Source organism: Sciurus carolinensis, chromosome 18 (genome assembly GCF_902686445.1).
Source record: "Sciurus carolinensis chromosome 18, mSciCar1.2, whole genome shotgun sequence".
NCBI lineage: Eukaryota > Metazoa > Chordata > Mammalia > Rodentia > Sciuridae > Sciurus > Sciurus carolinensis.
In genome coordinates, this window is record NC_062230.1 from 28,683,762 (window position 1) to 28,702,983 (window position 19,222).

The 19,222-nt window shown below is 57.4% G+C and overlaps 1 protein-coding gene across 2 annotated transcripts in view; it reads right to left on the minus strand.

Annotated features, from left to right (window-relative positions):
- Xylt1 (xylosyltransferase 1) overlaps positions 1-19,222 on the minus strand; it is a 262,914-nt gene that overhangs the window by 53,928 nt on the left and 189,764 nt on the right. For both annotated transcript variants that reach the window (XM_047533540.1, XM_047533539.1), the window contains exons 4-5: positions 10,027-10,199; positions 8,673-8,875 (exon numbers count right to left, since the gene is read on the minus strand). In XM_047533540.1, coding sequence (XP_047389496.1) covers positions 8,673-8,875; positions 10,027-10,199 — 376 coding nt within the window. The remainder of the gene's footprint in view (positions 1-8,672; positions 8,876-10,026; positions 10,200-19,222) is intronic.

Here is a 19,222-nt window from a genome sequence, read left to right on the forward strand (position 1 = left end):
ATGGGCTTCTCCCCCTGGGGTCCCCTGCTTACGTAACCTGCTGGTGGCCCGTCCTGCGAGGCGGCTGAGGCAGAGAGCAGAGCTCGGCAGGCCCCTGAGCTTGCATTCCAATCCCAGCTCAGCTGCTGTCCTGCCGTGTGACCTTGGGCAAGTCACCCGAGCTGGCTGGCTGCAGGGTAGGGGACCCTGGAGCTCAGGCTGCTCCTCCTGTGTTGCTGGACAGCTCGTGCCTCCTGGGTTCTCAGGAGCCAGGGGGAGCCGTGAATGGACGGCAGGGGTCTGGAATGACCTGCCCGGTGCATCGGGAGCTGCCGCTGGAGACCAGGTGCCCCTGTGATGAAGAAGCAAGGGTCTGCAGGCCAGCGCTGACCCCTGCCAGCCCCGACACCCCAGCTGATTCCTTGACTTCTCTCAGCCTCATTTTCCTCATCTACAAAGTGGGATGAAGTGACAGGATCCACCCTCTGAGGTGGCCACAAGGTGACGTGGGATAAGGTGTGGAAGTCACCGGACTCAGGATCCCATGCCCAGTAACAACTCGAGGAATGTTGGCCAGTGTGACCTGCTTCCGGAGAGTGGCGGCTCTTACGGGGTTTCCCAGGCATCTGCCTGGAGGCCACTTCTGACCACTGGCCATGCTGGGTAATGGTGGCACATGCGGCAAGGGAGAGGAAATAAATAAGTCATTTTTCAAAAACCCAGTTTCTGTTTGACACAAAATGATTGGGCCTTAACTCTGCCCCTTGGGCTCATCCAATTCTCAGCCATCGTCCATAAAGAAGGGTAGGAGCGCGCTTCCTTGTCCCTCTTGACCTTCCAGAGCTCGCTGCCCCTCCAGAATGCACTTGGAAACCGCCCCACCTGTGGCTGGGTGGGAGGGTGGGCAGCAGAACAGGCTCTGCGGCAGGGATCACCCACCTCCTGGACCGTCCAGATTCCCAGGATGCACCTGGAGCGCGTCCCAGCACGCACGCCGGCCCTCTCCTTGTCTACTGGGGGCACAGCGACCTGGAAGAAGGCTTGGCTTTGCCAAGAGCAAACACGCTGCAGGCACCGGGAGGGAGACGTCAGGGCTGGAAATGTCGCACCCACAGCCAGGAGCTGCTGCCGAGAGACAGAGGACTGCGGGATCTGGCAGGGAGGAAGTAGGAAGAAGATACTGCAAAATCCAATACACGAGCAACCGGGATCTGGTGGGACCTTCGGCAGAGGGTGGAGATCACGTTTGAATCTCTCTTCTTTTGGTAAAAGGGAGTGAATTCTTTCGAATGGGAGCATTTCAGCTCCGTTTCCATCACCCGGAAAGTTCTACCCACCGGCACTGGTGTGGAACACTGCGTGGCTTCCCAGAGGACAGGGCAGTGAGGGAACAAGTGAGGGGCTGTCTCTCCTCCCTTGAGTCTCACGTCCCCTGGACCACAGGACATACGACTCAGGAGAGATCCATTGCCTCTGTTTCCCCAGGAATTTGCATCTTTCTTTCAGGAGAGAGAGAAGGAGAAAGCAGAGACACCAAGTCCAAAGTCACCAGACAATATGGCGGGCGCATTCACGACGGATGGTGGCACCCGTGGATGAACTGCCTGCCTTTTGTTCTGTAGCCTTTCAAACTGGTTTTGTGAACTCCCCTGTATTCTTCCAGAAACTTCCATCCTCATCTCCAGGAGCCAGGATGATGGTCTGAACTGATGGGACCACTAAGGCTTTCTGAGGGACCTGGAGGCTCCCCGCTGCGTCTCATGGACACTCCAGTCCTGCTCCATTTGTCCAGTGGATGTTTGGGGTCAGCCTTGGCCTCCGGGAAACACAAAGAGCCGTCTGACCTAAAATATAGCTCAGGAGACCCAGAACAGCTGGCAAGAGAGAGCCAACTGCATTTCCACAGAAGTAGGGGCGGGCTGTCAGCTTGAAAAATCACAGGTCTGGGATGTGTTTATTTTGTTATGAGATGCAAACCAAACCGTCAACAGCATAATCACTGGCGTGTTTTTCCAGCTGCCCGGGAGCCGCGGCCTGGGCAGGAGCACCCTCTCAGGCTCCCGCACGATCTGGGCAGAGTGATCGCGGGATGGCTCCGTCCCAGGGGCCTTGGGTCTCAGGACGGAGGGCGTGCATCTGCGCGCTTCTCAACGCAGAAGCGGATCAGAGGCTGAGGAAGCAGAGGTCACGCCCACCTTGGGGTGTTGGCCTCCAATATGGCTTCCCACCCACGCTGAGGCCAAGGCGGACAGAGCTGTCTCTCTCTAGTTCTGTGATGAATCCCCGCCCCCCATCTCTCTCTCTCTCTCTCTCGCCCGCTCAGGTGTGGTTTCCAGCCCTCCAGTATGTATTTTAGCTCCGTGGGAAGCTTAGAGATTCTTGCCGCCCCCGAGGAGCCTGGGCCTCTGTCTGGGTGGAGAACCACCCAGAACCCTGGTTTTGAGAGGGTCTTTGTTGCGGTTGGCAGATGCTCAGGAAATGGCCTCAGAGAAGCTCTGGCCTGCTTCCAGGGTCTGGCTCAGACTAGCGTCCACTTGGGGACACGGAGGGCTCAGGCCATCCTCACAGGGCAGGGTGAGGGGAGGGGGTCTGACCTGGGTGGGGACAGACTGCACATGAGAGAGTCGCCAGCGTCACCTTTCGAAGGTGCAGGGTCTGGATGTGCCTCACGAGCAGCCCCCGCCTCAGGTTCCTGGGTTGCTCCGGGCTGGTCCACTTCAGAGGCGGGGACTGAGCACAAGCACCCTAAGTACCCTGCCCAAGCTCTGGGCTGCCTTGACTCTGCAGAAACGCGTTGCAGTCTCCTGGACAGGCGGTCTGCGCAGGTGTGGGGCCCTGGTCCCCAAACAGAAGGCGGCTGCCTGGCTGTGTGTGACTCTGGGACTAACTGGCCGTGTGGATTCTGCAAGTTCAGGACGGCTTCCGGGACGCGGGCCTTGGCCAGGCCAGGAGAGGACAGCAGGCCCAGTGCACCTGGTTCTGGGGTCAGCAGAGCTACTCCCTCTAACTGGCCTCCCCTCTCCTATTTGGGTCCCTTCCCTACGTTTCCTCCATGGCCACCAAAGTGATCTCTCAGAAATGCCGTAAGATTACTAGCCCTTAAAACCTCACGGCTTGTGGCCGAGATTCCACCACCAGCAGGGATCTAAATAAAGTCCGCACACGACTGGGCGTGCCTGTCTCAACTGCAGGAGGGCAACAGATTCTCCAACGTGCCAGGGCCCCTCTACCCCAGGGCCTTTGCCCATGCCACCCCTCCTCCGGGAACATTCCCCTGGCACCCTCCGGCACACCTGCTATTAACTGCTACCCATCACGAGCATCTCAGGTCACATGCTTCTTGGGGAGGTGCCCATACCCATTCAGGGGAGACTCACCTCAGGGAGACTCATCCCTGGGGAGCACCCACCTCCCTCTGCAATGAGGCATTCACTCCTGTGGTCGTTCTGATTAATGTCCCTGTCCTCCTAATACTAACGACGGCCGCTGCGTGGATGGGCCTTACCATGGGCAAAGCCCTCGACAGACACCAGCCCGTTTAACCGTCAAAGCAACCAGAGGGCGTATGGTTCTTATCATCTCCATTTTACAGATGAAGAACCGGAGGCCTGGAAGTCATAAGAGATCTGCCCGAGTTCAAGTTCACACAGCTCGTTAACAAAGGAGATGGGATTTGAGCCCAGGGGTCCTGCCCTACACCACTGAGGTGAGGGCGGACTGAGGGTTCTTCCTCACCACTGCACACTGGAGCCCTGCGGCTGACCCCTAGCAGGTGCTCAGCTAGTGTTGGAAGGAGCCAGGTCCTGAAGTCTCCTGGGGACAGGGAGGAGTCTCCGGCTGGCCTCACCAGCTGGCTGAGCTACCCCCACAAGGTACCCTCAGGGGCCTGGATGGTGAAAGAAGGAAGGCGAGGAGGGAGACTCAGATCCAAACCCAGCCTTCCAGGGGTCCATCTTTGACTCCCCACTTTCCCCAGCCAACCAGAATCGCCAGGTGCTCCTTTCCTGGTCAGCTGAGCCCAGGGGCCAGAACAAAGCAGAGAAGGGCCAAGCTGAAGGGCAAGGCCCCCAGGCCCTGGGGCACCCCTCACCCTACCCTGCCATGACTCATGGGGCTCAGCGAACGGGGTTCTGGAGGGTCCGACGCAAGTGCCTTTGGCTTCATTCCCTCCCATGGCCGATCCAGAGTCCACTGGGCCTGGTTCCCCGGCTTCACGAACAGAATACACTGAATGAAGCCATCACGCATCTGAGGCAGGACCTGGGCTGGAAAACATCCATTTCCATCCTAACCGGCTCCAGCCAGAGCCTCCATGGGCCAGGAAGTCGCGCCCAGCGGAGCGGGCAGGCCTGGGGTCTGGAACCTTCCAAAGGCAGGAAGATTCTGACACCCACGCGTGGCTCGTCTCAGGCGTGCCGTCTTCGGAGTCTGCTTTTCCCACGCTGCAGAGAGACGGGAGTTCAAGAACCGTTTTCCGACTCTTTTAACTCTAACCAGGGGAAACAGGGGGAGCAACCGAGGCCGGGGTGATGCGGCTGCTGCCCCACCTGGGGTGCCCACGTGACCCACTGCCAGAGGAACAGCCAGGTTCACCAGCAGTTGAGCATCCGGCCAAGAGGGTCGCCTGACGGGTCACATGAAGGTCATGTCATCGTAAGGTGGAAGAGCTGAGATGCAGGACAGAGTGACCTAGGCCAGTTCTCACGGCTGTGGCTGGCGGAGCCTGAAGCCGGGCTGTCCGAGTCCAGGGCCTACCCAGGGCTAGTGACCAGTAAGCCAGCAGTTCTTCACCACTTACGAGGAAGAGCCTGGACGCTCAGCGAGGGCCGGGCGGGGACCCTGGGGGGCGATGTCAAAGCACAGCGCAGCCCAGAGTGGAGCAGCTCAGAGTGGAGCCTGGGCTCTTCTGCCCTTGGAGACCACCCCCCACCAGGCTCCTCAGGGTCTGCCTGGGGCGCTGCCGCCCCTTCCGGAAGGCTCCCCAGTTGGCTCCTCCTTCCTGGGATGGGAGCAGTAGTGCTTTTGGGAGCTGCAGATGGAGCAGCAGATGGGGAGTGAAAACCGATCCGAGTCGCCCAGGATGGAATCACTCATCTGCAAACTTCATATGTTTTCGGGCGGGCGGCTCCGCGAAGACAGCGGCAGGAGGAGCCAGCGACACTCGAGGCGTGACGCGCCTCTGGCCGTGAGGCTGGCGGGCGGGCTGGGCAGAAGATTCAGGTGGGCCGGCAGCACCGTGGCGGGGAGGTCAAGGAGAGGGCCATGGAGCAGCACTCTAAGAGGCTGCAAACCAGGGGACTGCCCCCAGGATCCCGAAGTAGGGCGGACGTGGTCGGAGCGAGGCTTTCTGGGATCCTCGGAGGGATAGGAGATGCAGCTTTGGATGTAGCTTAGGTGTAAACAGTTGGTATGTGCTGAGCAGCTTCCAAGTGTCTGACACCGTACGTTCCACGGTGACGTCTCGATGGCATTCCCTGGCTAGCTCAGGGTCTGGTGGGCATCTGGGCTGGGCAGGGCTGGACTCCTCCAGGTGATGCAGCCTTCGACTCACGAGCAGAACAACACAGCACCTCTAGGGGGCAGCAGTGTGCAGCCCACCTGGCCTCCACAGGTCTCAGGCAGAATGAGGCCCGGCCCCAGGCCGGCATGGCCTCGGGGGCCTCCCGTGAAAGTCTGGAGGAGGAGGAGGAGGCGTGTGGGAACCTTGACCACAGCTCCTCATTCCCGGAGACAACAGGTGACCTCCCACTGCCTGCCCTGGTCATCCCCTGCTGCAGGGAGGTCTAACCACTGACCCGCCCAGCTGTGGGCTCCAGGGCCTGGACTGTTCCCTTCTGTTTGCTAGGCGGCTGGGGACCCGCCATCGAGTGTGAGCCTGCTGATTTTGCCAAGAGACTGACTTCCAGCAGAAAGAGCCCCCGCGACCCAGTGGACAGCACTGGTTCTGAACCCGGCTCCCCCAGGCCCTCAGCACAAGCCCTGGGCTCAGTCTGTCCATCTGTGGCCAGGCTTGCGGTGAGGGCTGAAGGAGGACCCGCCACATTAGCTGCTATGCGTAGCGTTTGGGGGCATTTCTGACCTTCGCCCTTTCCTGGGAGATGGAGAGAGTTTTCACCTCCACTCTGCTCTGTAATTGTCTCCTCACTCTTTTATTTATTATGCTCCATTCATTTTTTAAATCTCTCAAACGCAGTAAGTTCATCTCTGACCCCCATCATGCCCAGGTTCTTCCCTCTATCAGAAATGGTGGCTCTCAGCTGGAGGCGACTTGGGCCCCAGGGGACACTCATCACTGTCTGGAGATGTGTGGGTTTGCATGAGTGGGCAGGGTGTGCTCTTGGCATCTAGTGGGCAGAGACCAGAGATGTTGCTAAACACCCTACAATGCACAGGAGAGCCCCAATGCAAAGAACCATCCATCAACAGGCATCAACGGGGCCAGGGTTGGGAGATCCTGGTCTGGGATGATCTTTATTGTTTCCCCGTCAATCAGTCCCTTCTGGTCTGCAGTTCTCAATACAAAGCTGGACATCCCCAGGACTTTCTGATCTCCTGCTTATGCCCCTGATCCTGCTGATTCTCTCTCTCTCTCTCGATCATCTGATTCCTTCTTCCCAACTAGGCAAGTGCTCTATGAGGCAGAGGAGAAGTAGAGGCTGCTTTTGTTCGCAATTCCCCAACAGAGCTTAGCATAGTAGTTGCTCAATAAATGTTGACTAAATGAAAATTCACAGTAAGTAAAAGTTACCTGTTAGTCTGTGAACAAAAGAAAACAGGTGTATCTTGTTCAAAAGTGACCAGAAATTGTGCTTCCCTCTCACCCCTACAACATCTGGAGCCTCCCAGCAGATGAGCCCAGGGACAGGGAGGGGAACCAAGGACCAGGCTACCAAGGAGAAAGAAGCCATTTCCAGCTCCATGGCACGGTCTTCCTTTACACCTGCACCTCATTTGGAACCCGATTCAAAGCCCCGACCCTTGGGAGTCTGTGACCTGGACATTTGGTGACTTCGGATGCCTGTTAACATTCCGGGTGTGAGCGTCACGTTGACGTCATGTTAAAAGAGCCCCCTTCTGAGAGACGCGTGCTGAGGGACTGACGGACACCGGCCTGTGAGGTCCTGGGTTCGCTACCAGCCATCCAGGGCTGGGGAGGAGGGGGCCTAGGGACGACCAGACCAGCCGTGAACTGCCCGTGGCGGGCGCTGGCCCTGCCGCTGTCCTGTGTGTTTGAAAACTGCCCTGCTGAGAGCTTCTTTGTAAGACACCTCCGCCTAACTCTCCCGGGAGTGCGGAATCGGGGCCCTGTTGCCCTCGGTTGCGGGGAGGCCCCCTTCACCCCAGTCCTCTTCCTTTACACCCCAGTCAAGAACCCAGGGTGGAGCACACACAGCGCAAGGAGCTGCCTCCTCCTCTTCTTCTTCTTTTTTTTTTTTTTTGGTACTAGGGATTGAACCCAGGATGGCACTTAAGCATGGAGCCACATCCCCAGCCCTTTTTATATTTTATTTAGAGACAGGGTCTTGCTGAGTTGCTCAGGGCCTCCCTAAGTTGCTGAGGCTGGCTTTGAACTCGCGATCCTCCTGCCTCAGCCTCCCGAGTCACTAGGATTCACAGGTGTGAGCCACCGCGCCGGCTGGGAGCCGCCTCTTGATTGAAGTAGAGTTCACTTTCTTCTCTCTTCTTGCGCTACCTCCGGGAGGTTTTCTTTGCTTATCGTGTCCTTTAAAGACCACACCGGTACTCGTGCGGAGGGACAGCCCTTCCCGACACCTCCAGCTCCAGACACCTGTGCCCAGCAGGCCGAGCGCGGAGGGCGCAGAGCCTCCAGAGGTGCCAGAAATCTGTCGTTGTGGGTGGGCTCTCCAGTGTGGGCAGCGATCCACCTGTTAAGATGTGCCGAGGGCCTCACCGACCTGTCCGTGGGCCTCACACAGCCACCCGTGACGCCACTCAGACCTGGCAGCCGACCTCTGCCCGCAGGGCTCAGCACGGAGTCTGACCTGGTCCTTCCTCAGCCCCCAACTCACCCGTGGCTTCCACCTTGCTTGGACTGACCACACCTTCTAGAATCTCCACGAACGAGCCCCGGCTTACTCTCTGACCACGTGTCCCCTGTCACCTGACCCTGACTTGCTGTGCGGGGCACACACCAGGCCCGGTCCGAGCTCAGCGCCCCTGTCCCCGTCCTGGGCCACGTCCCCGGCCATGTCCCCCTGGTGGAACTCACGCCTTTCCTCTGCCAGGACAATCCCGGCTGCTGCGCCGCATTTCCAGGGCCCGGCTTCTGCCCTCCGCTTTACTTTTACTGTCACCTTACAGACTGCGATGACAACGCGGCTTCGTTCTCACAGACGACGGCTTACTGTGCGGGTCACTGCTTCCCTTCCAGAGCGGAAGCCCCTCGCGGGTAGCAGCCTGCGTCTCTTGTGCGCGGGCACAGCCTCGAACGGAGCTGAGAAAACCATGTGCTCGAAAATCATCCGCCGTCCCAGCGACTCTCGGGACCAGCCTGACCCAGTGCCGGGGACTCAGGGAGATGCCCGGAGTCTGTGGCGCGACTCACTGAGGCAGATGCTTCTCTGGACAGGAGGCAGACTGCCCGTGCTTCCCGGTGTCCTGGGTGTCGTCACCGGGACTGGAGAGGAAGCAGGACATCAACCGGGCTGGCCCGGGGCCGCCGGCCGCCTTACCTGATGGGGTAGTCGGCTGCGCTGAGGTTGATGAAGAAGTCCCACGGCCAGTCGGTCATCTCCAGAAGGTCCCGCATGCTCTGCAGGTAGGTGGCCAGGAGGCTGGCTCCTCCCCAGATGGTGGCCATCCTCCAGGGGGTGACGCGGACGTTGCTGTACTGCCCGGCGAACTGGAGCACTTGCCGATGCAGGTAATTAGAGCGCTTTTCCCAGGAGAGAAAGGGTGACATTCAGCAGCAGAAAGGGCCAGACAGCGCTGGGCACCCGCCCCAGGCCCCGCTCTGCCCCCTCCCTTACGGCCCCAGAACACAGGAGACTCGCCAAGTCACGGATCCTGGCCTGGGGCGAGTCTCCGCATCTCTGCACTTCTATTCATTTGAAATGCTATGTGAAATATTGGAACCGCAGATTATATTGCAAATGCAGCTTCCCTGGCCCCGCCTCTGAGCTAATGGCCCGCTAGGTTTGCACTGGCAGGCCTGGAGCTCTGCATTTGCACGTGACAGATGCATACAGCTCGAGGGCAGCGAGCCAAGAGAGCTGGGTCCATCCGAACCCGATGAGTGCTGGGGGTGGCATTTGTGGGTTCCATCCTCCCCTCCACCGCCCCTCCCGGGTCTGCGAGGAGCAGATCTTTGGCATGAAGACCTCCTTTGCCTCCTGGACTAAAGATATCATCAGGTCTCCAGCCAACAGAAACCTCAGGGCAAGAGAGCTCAGAGTCAGCCAATGGGCTGCAGGGCTCTGCTAATAAAGTTTTATTGGCACACAGTCACGCCCATTTGTTCCCATGTTCTCTGTGTCTGCTTTCACGCCACAAGGGCAGAGAGGAGCAGCTGAGATGGAGAGCGTGTGGGTCACAGAGCTGGAATCATTTATGACCTGGACTTTAATAGGAAAGGTGAGCCCACCCTGGTGACCAAGTCTGAGAGGCAGGGAGGCGCTGGGCAGGAAAAGAGGTGGAGAAGCGCACAGCTCATCAGGAGAGAGGGGTTGGGTTGCATTGGAGGTGATGCAGGGTCTACTTCAAAAAAATCAGGGGAGATCTCAACACAAAGAAATGATAGGCGTTTAAGGCAACAGATAGATTAATGACTCTGAACAGGATAGGTGCACCGTCCGACATATGTTGAAATGTCGGAGAGCACCCCATAAATGTGTATGACTCTGATGTGTCAATCAAAAAAAGAAATGAAATGTCTATGGAGAAAGTCGAAAGCCTTAGCTGTTAACCCTGAAACCACCTGCTGTTCAGCCTCTGAGCCTTAGTCCGGACTTGTGAGAGGAGGGATCAGAGAGGGACAGACAGACTGCAGAGGAAGCCCAGCAGGCAGGAGGGGCAGGGGCTCCTGACCTTGTCCACGTGGATGTAGTAGAAGTGGTCCTTGTGGTAGATAGCCTTGAACACGCGCTGCAGCTGCCGGGAGGCGCGGCCGTGCACCACCAGGACGAAGGCGATCCTGACCGGGTTGGCGGGCATGAACTCCGCAGAGTCTTCGTCCCACTGCACGTTCTTGCTGGCTTTGCCTGGAAGAAAATGGGACCACAGAGGTGAGGGTGGGCGTGGCCCCACTGGGGAGCAGTGCATCAGAGGTGAGGTGGGCGTGGCCCCCACTGGGGAGCAGTGGTCAGAGTTGAGGGTGGGCGTGGCCCCACTGGGGAGCAGTGCATCAGAGGTGAGGTGGGCGTGGCCCCCACTGGGGAGCAGCACGGCAGAGGTGAGGTGGGCGTGGCCCCCACTGGGGAGCAGCGTCTCTGATCTTTCTTCCCTTGGGGTTCTTCCCAAGGCACAGTCAGATCTGGCCCTGAAGCCAAGCGCACCCCGCGGGGTAGGAGACCCCGTGCTTATGACCTATTTCCATCCCTGGGCAGATGGAGACACAGGGACTGGTAACTGCCAAACAAGGCAGGGCAGGCAGGCCACCAGAGGTCGCTCTGAACCGCAGGGGCAGCGGCGGTGACGCCCGGGTCAGGGGCTCCAGGATAGGAGCCACTCTCGTCTGCCCGGAATCCACTCTCCTTCCCTCTCCTAACTGCACCCAGTGGGTCTGCTTCTGTGCTTCCTTTAATTGTGCCAAGAACAGATAACATGAGCTCTACCCCACTAACACATTCTGAGCCAACAGTGCAAGTACTGTTAACTGGAGGTGCAAGGTTGGTCATATTCAGCTCACCAACTGACACTCGGTCACCTGACGCTCAGTCCAGTGGATGTGGAGGGTCCACCAGACTGATTACCAATCCAGGGGTGGTCCAGGAGCAACCACGGCGCTGCCTCTCCCTGGCCACAGCACGGTTGAGACGGACACGTGAACCAGGAAGACAACGAGCCAGCCAGAGCAGGCCACGCTGGGGAGGGTCTCCTTCCGCTGCACACCAATGGGAACAGCCTAGGAGCCTTTTTCTCCCAACATGGAGAGAACTTGCCAGAAGAAAACCAACTCGGAGGGAAGCACCACGGGGTGGCGGTGAGTCTCCCAATCCTGAGGAACCCGCCTGAGCTCCTGGGTCACCCAGGCTGGAGAAGGGCCGCACCATGGATCATGAGGATGTCTTTCTTTTAAAGCCGGATCCTGCACCAGACCCGCCTGGATAAATGGTTCCAGACATCTTTTATCCTGCAGCCAGCCTCAAAGACGCTCTCTCTGCTTTTCCCTTGCGGCTCCTCCAGGGTCCGGGGCTTCGGAGAAGCACAGCTTCCTGGCTTAGTTCACTGCAATCCCAACTGGGAACCTCCTAGCTCTCCTCAGCCCAGTCTCCTTTCGGTTTATCATATTTCTTATGGGATCTGGGTTTAGGGGACTCACTGATGTCAGGGTAGAAGTTGTGGGTGTCTCAGGATAGCCACTAGGAATGCAGAGAATGTGAACTCTCCCGCCTGGAGGTCAAGAACTCCAGAGCCTGTTAGCTGTCGTCAGAAAAAGGAATGGCCACTAAAGGCACATTCGTCCTTCCATGTTCCAGACACAGGATGAGCCTAACGTGGATCACGTTCAAATCACGCTGCCTGGGAGGCTCACTGACGTGACTCCTCGGACTTCTCTGCCCTGGCCAAGCCCGCTTTCTTCCTGGCCCCCTGGTCTTCCTGGTTTCCCTGGGTTAGCTCATTCTGCCTCAGGACCTTTGCAAGGCCATTCCTGCTGCCTAGAACCCCTTCTCCCCAGATCTCTGCCTGGTCGCACCTTCTAGACTTTGGTTTACAGCATCCCCCAAAGAACTCCTGCCCCCTTCCCCTATGTCATTCACCTCCCCCGACTTCGATTCTCTGCATAGCATTAGCACCATCTGAAAACGCTTATCTGTTTACTTGTCTGAACACTGTGCTGGAGCAAAACTCCAAGAGACAGGGATTATTTCAGCCTTGTTTACCATTAAATATGCAACACTAGAACAATATCTAGCACACATCTGGCTCTTGTTGAAAAAATAAAATAAAAAGGATCCAGAAATTCCTGGTTCAGTAAAATCACGATGCCTTTCATTAGCACTGACCTGCCCTAGACCATGACATCCTCGTGATAATCTTGCACGTGGTGCTATTATCACCTCTTCTCAAAGGAGGAAGCCACACCTGAGAGAGGCCAAGGAATCTGAACAAATAACCCAGGTCTTACTCCCCACGCCGTTCAATCCCTTAACCACTAATACAGACACACGATCACACCAAAGCCGGAAGGAAGAGTCTGGAACAGCAACGCTTGTTCATGAAATGCCTCCCGAGTCGGTTACTGCAGGTGAGTAGGCCTGCATGTGAGGGCTGCCACAGGTATCCAAGGGGAATTTTTGTATTTGAGGGGAGGCTGACACTAGGTGACTAATAAAGCTACTCTTTCAGCTATTTACCCATCTGTCCATTCACCCATCTATGCATCTAGCCACCCACCCACCCATCCATCTATTTGTCCATCCATCCACCCACCCATCCATCCACCCACCCATCCATCCATTCACTTATCCATCTATCCATCCATCCATCCATCCATCTACCCATTCATCTGTTCATCCTTCCATCCACCCATTCATCTATCTGTCCATCCATCCATCCATCCATTCATCCATCCATCCATTCATCCATCCATCCATCCATCCACCTACCCATTCATCTGTTCATCCTTCCACCCACCCATTCATTTATCTGTCCATCCATCCATCTAGCCATTCATTCATCCATCCATCCATCCATCCATCCACCCATTCATCTGTTCATCCTTCTACCCACCCATTCATCCATCCATCCACCCACCCATTCATCTGTTCATCTTCCATCCACCCATTCATCTGTCTGAGCATTCATCTATCCATCCATCCATCCATCCATCCATCTATCCATCCATCCACCCATCCATCTGATCCAACCACCTATCCATCCAAACATGGCAAACCTTCCAACTACCCTTCCAGCAAAACATCTAACAGACCATCCTGCCAAACACCATCCACCCAATCGAGACTTGTGAGATAAACCCTTCCTTGCCTTCCAGCCACGATGCCTCTCTTGCCACATTTGCTGAATGAATGATGCATTTTGAAAAACAGTGGTCTCTCTGGTCCACAGGAGCTGACATTTTCCGAGGGTCTGCTACGCATCCGCGCTGCAGTGGGGGCTCAGCATCCACCCTTATTCGGCCCTGGGAAGAATGCACTATGGTCCTCCAAGGCTTAGAGAGGGCGGCACATTTCCCAACCCACGGTGGGAGCGGAAGCCTAGTGTCGCCCGGTCCAGACCACCCCGCGGGTCCCACGCGCCCTCTGCTGAAGCACTGGCACGGGGACTGCACTTGTCTCTAAAGGGACTTGGACGCCGATGTGGGAAAAGCCTTTCACAAGGCGCCACGGGGGTCCGGGAAGCAGGTCACACCCGACAGACGGACACGGCTGCTTTTCTTCTGGAGCAGAGGAGGGAGCACCGGAAATCACAGACGACCACAGCAGCGAGACAGCTTCCTCTGCTCAAAGAAAGCCATCCCCATACCAGGCCCGGAAGTGGGGGCCAGAAGCCCAGAGTCCTGCTGCAGAGCCGCTGTTCTGGGGAGCGGGGTGGGAAGTGCAAGCAGCTGTACAGCAAGGAGACCCGCAGAGCAGGGCCTGGAGCGGGAGGAGGGCACTGGGCCCCGTCCAAACCTCCACTGTGCGGGGTGGGGGGAGCCATGACCCCCCTAGCGTGCGAGGCGCAGGGTGGTCCTTGGAAAGAAGTGGCCGAGCAGTGGCCACGGCAAGTCTGGGGCCTGGAGCCTGGTCACTGAGCTCCATCCGCTGTCCCCGCTTTATGAAGAGGAAGATCTGCTCTGGGGACTTTCAGCTGTAGGGCAGACGATGGTAGCAAGGCCCTGGGGTCAGGGTTACGGGGTCTTCACAGATATGGAAAGGACGGAAACCCGACACCGCCCCTAAAACAGAACGGTGAACCGGACCACGGAATCAGATTCCGTGGCAAAGAAACCCAACAACAACAAAACCCAGAAAATAAGTGGGAAGATCAGAGTGATGAGGGGCAGCGAGAAGCCGACCTCGGATGAATGTCAAAGAGCCGGTTTATGGGGGGAGAACGTCAAGTGCATTCTGCAGCACAGGGGTGACCAGCTCTGCCTCTCAGCCTCCGACCCGACTGTTTCTTAGTAGCGCTGTGTGTTCAGTAAGGATCACGCAACCCTTGGGCTCCAAAGAGAGGGTGGAGATGAAGGTGCCTTGCAGGATCAAGGGGCAAGGCGCGAACTGCCGTACCCTGAGCTGTAGCATTGCTTTCTGAGGTTTTAGTTACCCAAAATAGTACATGGAAAATTCCAGAAATAAACACACGCTCTAGCTCTCATTGCAGTACACTATTATTGCCTTTCCACTTTATTATCAGTTGTGGTTCCTCATCTCTTCCTGTGCCTGATTTATAAGTTAAATGCTACCAGACATAGGTAGAGAGATGGAGAAAAACAAACCCATCTTCCCTCTGATTCTGTGGGTTGAATCCGTGGATTCAACCAACTATGGATTGAAAAGATTTTTTTTTTTTCTTTTTAATTGTGTCTGTGCTGGGTGTGGTGGTGCAACTCTGGAGGCTGAGGCAGGAGGATTGCAAGTTTGAGGCCAGCCTCAACAACTCAGTAAGACCCTGTCACAAAATAATAACAACAACAAAAAAATCTGGGAATGAAGTTCCATGGTCAAGTAGCCCTGGGTTAAAAAAAAAATGTTGACTCTGGTGCTGAACACAGAGACTTTTTTCTTGTCATTATTCCCTAAACTATAGAGTCTGCCAACTATTTACATTGGATTAGGGCTTGTGAATAACGTGGAGATGATTTAAAGTCTAGAGGAAGATGCACATAGATTCTGTGCAGACACCATGCCATTTTCCACAATGGCCTTGACCATCCACGGCAGGTCCCTGGGCAAGGAGGGGTGGCGCACAGTCAGGGTCTGGCGATATCTGTGGCTTCAGGCACCCTCTGCCTCAGGCAGGTCAAGTGACCTTTGCCTGGTTACATCCTCTCTCCAAGCCTCGTTTGTCTCATCTGTAAAATGGATAGGTGCACCCACAGAATCCGCCTCACCTGGACTTTGCTGTCAGGACTAAGCGTAGCACCTGACGTGCAGGGAATGCCCAGCCAAGCACTCGGTCATCAACACCCTTTCTGTCTGACTGTTCACCAGGGTGACCAGGACCAAGGCTGATTTCCCCAACAGGCCCGGCTCCGGGGGCTGTGCTGGCTCCCAGCACGGACACAGGGGGTCGCCTGCCACTGGCAAATAAACACCCGCCACCGGATTTCTCTCCCCGGCATGTGCCCCGACCACCAGCAATAGTAAATGCAAAGGAGCTGCAGACTGGAGCAGTGACCCCACCAACAAAGCCCGCCATTCTCTCTACACTCCCAAGCGCCCTTCTGGTGGCTGCGAGGGGCACTTTCTGGCTTGCTTCCAAATCAGAGGGCTGCCTGGGCCCTGGGAACGGAGAGGCAGAAATGGGTTCTGTGCACAGGGCTCTCGAGGCAGGAGGCCGGAGCTGGGCAGCACCCGCCGGGCACTGCGGGCAGGGGAGCACGGGCACAGGGTGCACAGCTGAGGTCTGCACGAGCCCCCACGGTGGGGACCTGGGACGACACCCCCACAATGGTCCAGTCTTCGTCTATCAAGGGGGAAGAACCATCTGTCCCTGACCCCGTGGGGCCCCAGGTGACTGGTGATCATGGATAGGGACAGTCCCCCCTGGCAGCAGGACAGGAGGAAGTGGCTACCCAGAGGAGAAGCCTTCCAGGGGGTTCTGGGTGCTGTCAGGCTTGAGATGGGATGGCTGTCCCTCCGGGAAATTTCTCTCTTTTTCTTTTTTTTGTGGGGGGGGTACTGGGGATTGAACCCAGGGGCACAAGACCCCTGAGCCACATCCGCAGCCCTATTTTGTATTTCATTTAGAGACAGGGTCTCACTGAGTTGCTTAGCACCTCGCTTTTGCCAAGGCTGACTTTGAACTTGCGATCCTCCTGCCTCAGCCCCCCAAGTCGCTGGGAGGACAGGCCTGAGCCACTGCACCCAGCTCCCCTGGGAAATTTTAATGCAGGCTTTTGGTGCTTTTTTAAAGCAGGTGTGTCACCTGGTACCTGGAAAGCTGCCCCCCCGCCTCGGGGTTTGGGACAGGCAGCAGGCTGTGCTCATAGCCCAAAGGATGAAGAGCCCCAGAGGGGTTCCAATCCTGCTGCTGTGGACCAGCCTGGCGTCCCTGGCAAGACATTTCCCTTCCTGGGTCCTGCAGAGCCACAGACCAGCAGCACCCAGGTGCTGATTAAGTACCTGACCCAGCACAACCCATGTGATTCTGTCATTTGATCATCCCAAGGTCTAGAGGCAGGTGCTGCCCCACCAGGAAGGACTCTGGGGGTCAAGGGGAGCCACCCTTTCTGGTGAGCACCAGAAGAGAGATGGACGCTTGGGTCCCCCTGAAGGAGGAAGATGAGATTTCGAGAAATTTCTGGAAATTTCGGAACAGTCTGGGAATTCTGACCTGCTGCATGGGGAGAGTTTCCCCCTGGAGAGTCCGGTCGGCCTTGCTGATGGCTGTCCGCTGGCTCCCTCCGAGCAAGGCCACGCTCTCTCTCAGAGGGCTCGTTCCGGCCCCCAGGCCTGGCGCAGAGCAGAGCTCAGGGGAGAACTGGCTGAATGGCTGCTGACTGACGGATTCGAGCAGACAGCTTCATCCGTGTATGGGCCCCTGGAGGCCCCGGCGCAAGGCTCCGCCTGAGCGCCGCACGTGGCTTCTCCGCTCGGCGGCAAATGGGCTGGGGGCGGGGCCCTTGCCCTTGAGGCTTTGGAGCAGCCTGAGGACCCCTGCTGGGAGCACCCAGCCCCCAGAGGAGCCAGCCGAGCGCCCGGGCGCCCTGCCACGCCCAGGTCAACGGGAATGGGAGGGGCGAGAGGGTGGGCGACCGGGGTCCCGAGTCCAGGGGGGCCCAGAGCACCACTGCGAGGTCAGGCAGGCTGGGCACAGGCCCCTCAGGTCTCAGGAGAATCACCCTCCCCAGGGAAGCCACCCTGACCCTCTCTCCAACCCTCCTTCCCTGCCATAGCCCCCCTGAGCTTCCTGCACCCCTTTTTAAATTTAAATCATGGTCGAAGCTCTGCCATCCAGAACACGCCATCCTGACCATTCCCAGCGCACTGAGCACTCAGGTGGTGAGGCGACCAGCACCAGGGACCTCAAAACAGTCTCGCAGAACGAGGCTCGGCACCCATGAAACACCCGCGGCCCCTCCCGAAGGTCCTGCCCATCGCCACTCCACTTCCCCGGGCTTGAGCCCTGGGAACCTCCGGGCCGTGGAATTGTGCCCACGTCGTCCTTTCCTGACGAGCTTCATTCACGGAACACAATGTCCCCGAGGCTCATCCGTGGCGTGGCCTGTGTCAGAAGTCCCTTCCTGTCTGACGCTGAGTGATGGCCCTGGGTGGACGGCACACAGCTTGCATGTCCACTCGTTTTTCAGCGGACACTTGGGTGGCTCCCAGCTTCGGGCTGTCGTGAACAGTGCTGTTCCTGGCGGGGGCGTGTCAAGGCCCATTCCGTCACCCATTTCAATTCTCTGGGGAACACGCCCAGAGGGGATTTGCTGGGTCTGGTGACATGATCTGAGTTCGAGGGCCCTACGCAGCACTTTCTAACCTCGCGGCTCAGCAGGGCTCGGCTGGTCTGCGTCCTGCACCCACCATTTACCTCAGCAGCACTGTGCCTCTCGTGCCCCGGTTTGCTCATCTGTCAAAGAGCACCCGCCTGCAAGCCGCGCCGCAAGGACAAGCCTGGGAAACAGGGTTGGCAGAGGAGGCGGGACCTGGCAGAAGCCGTGGGTGGCGCAGGCAGGGCAGAGCCCTGGAGCTGATGGGAGGTGGAGAGAGCTAACCACGACTGACCTCGAGGACTTCACAGCTCCTGTCCTTCAATGCAGTGCCAGGGCTCCCGAGAAGGCCACGTGGTGCCCAGAGGGACATCACTGCCTGGGTCCCTCTCCATCCTCATCCAGCTCTTGCATCGGTCACCCATGAGGTCTCAGGCACGTGCCAACACGCCGGCTTCCTGAGCGCCCTTTTGCAACGAGACTTCTGCACCCAGGCCTGGCCTCCCCGGTGGGCAGCAGGAGAGCCCAGCTGGCGCTGACCGCTGCTGTCCATGGCCATGCACACCTGCTGTCTCTTCATGGTAAGTGACAGGAAGACCTCCGCTCATGGCCATGATGCAGAATTGCTCTTAAAATAAAATCTACTTCTGTGCAAACACAGGTGAATCTACTGCAGTAAAAACAGGGCGGGCGGGATGCCCGAAGGCGTGAGCCAAGGGGCTCAAGGAGACCACACGGGTTTCAAGTGCCCCGGGTGTTGAGCAAACAAGGAGAGCGAAGGCCAGCGCAGAGGGAGGCCCAGATGTCACGCAAGGACACGGAGATCCAGATGGGTGCTTTTCCTGGCTCAGGGCCCCTGCTCATTTTGGGGTCCCAGGAAGGTTTGGGGGTAGCTTTCTGGGGTGCACTCTGGGGAGGTAGCTCCCTGCTAGAGACAGGGCGGTCAGAGATACACTCCACTTTCGATTTTCATTCCAATTTGTTGAGCACTTAGCATTCATGAGGTTCTTTCGCGGCTTTTAATCTCTCACGGCAATACTGCCCATGAAAATGCTCCTCATTTACAGATGATTGTTCCAGGCTCAGAGAGGGTGAGGAACGTGCCCGAGGTCACAGAGCCAGGAGATGGAGAGGATATCAGGTTATGATCTGTTCTGACTTCACAGACTGGGCTCTGCAATCTGAATCTGGTCACCTGATTTTCATCCAGGCTCTGGTAATAAGCTCACCTGGAACCAAGATGTCACAGTCCCTGTCCAGATGGCTTCCTACACCACTGTCTAGAGTGGTTTAAGGTGTCTCAACCTGGGCTCTATTGATATTTGGGGCCGGATAATTCCTGGTCACAGCAGGCTGTGCTGTTCATTGAGAGATGTTTACAGCATCTCTGGTCTCCACCCATCAGATGCCAGCAGCACCTGCCTGGTTATGACAAAGCCAAAAGTGTCTCCATTCATT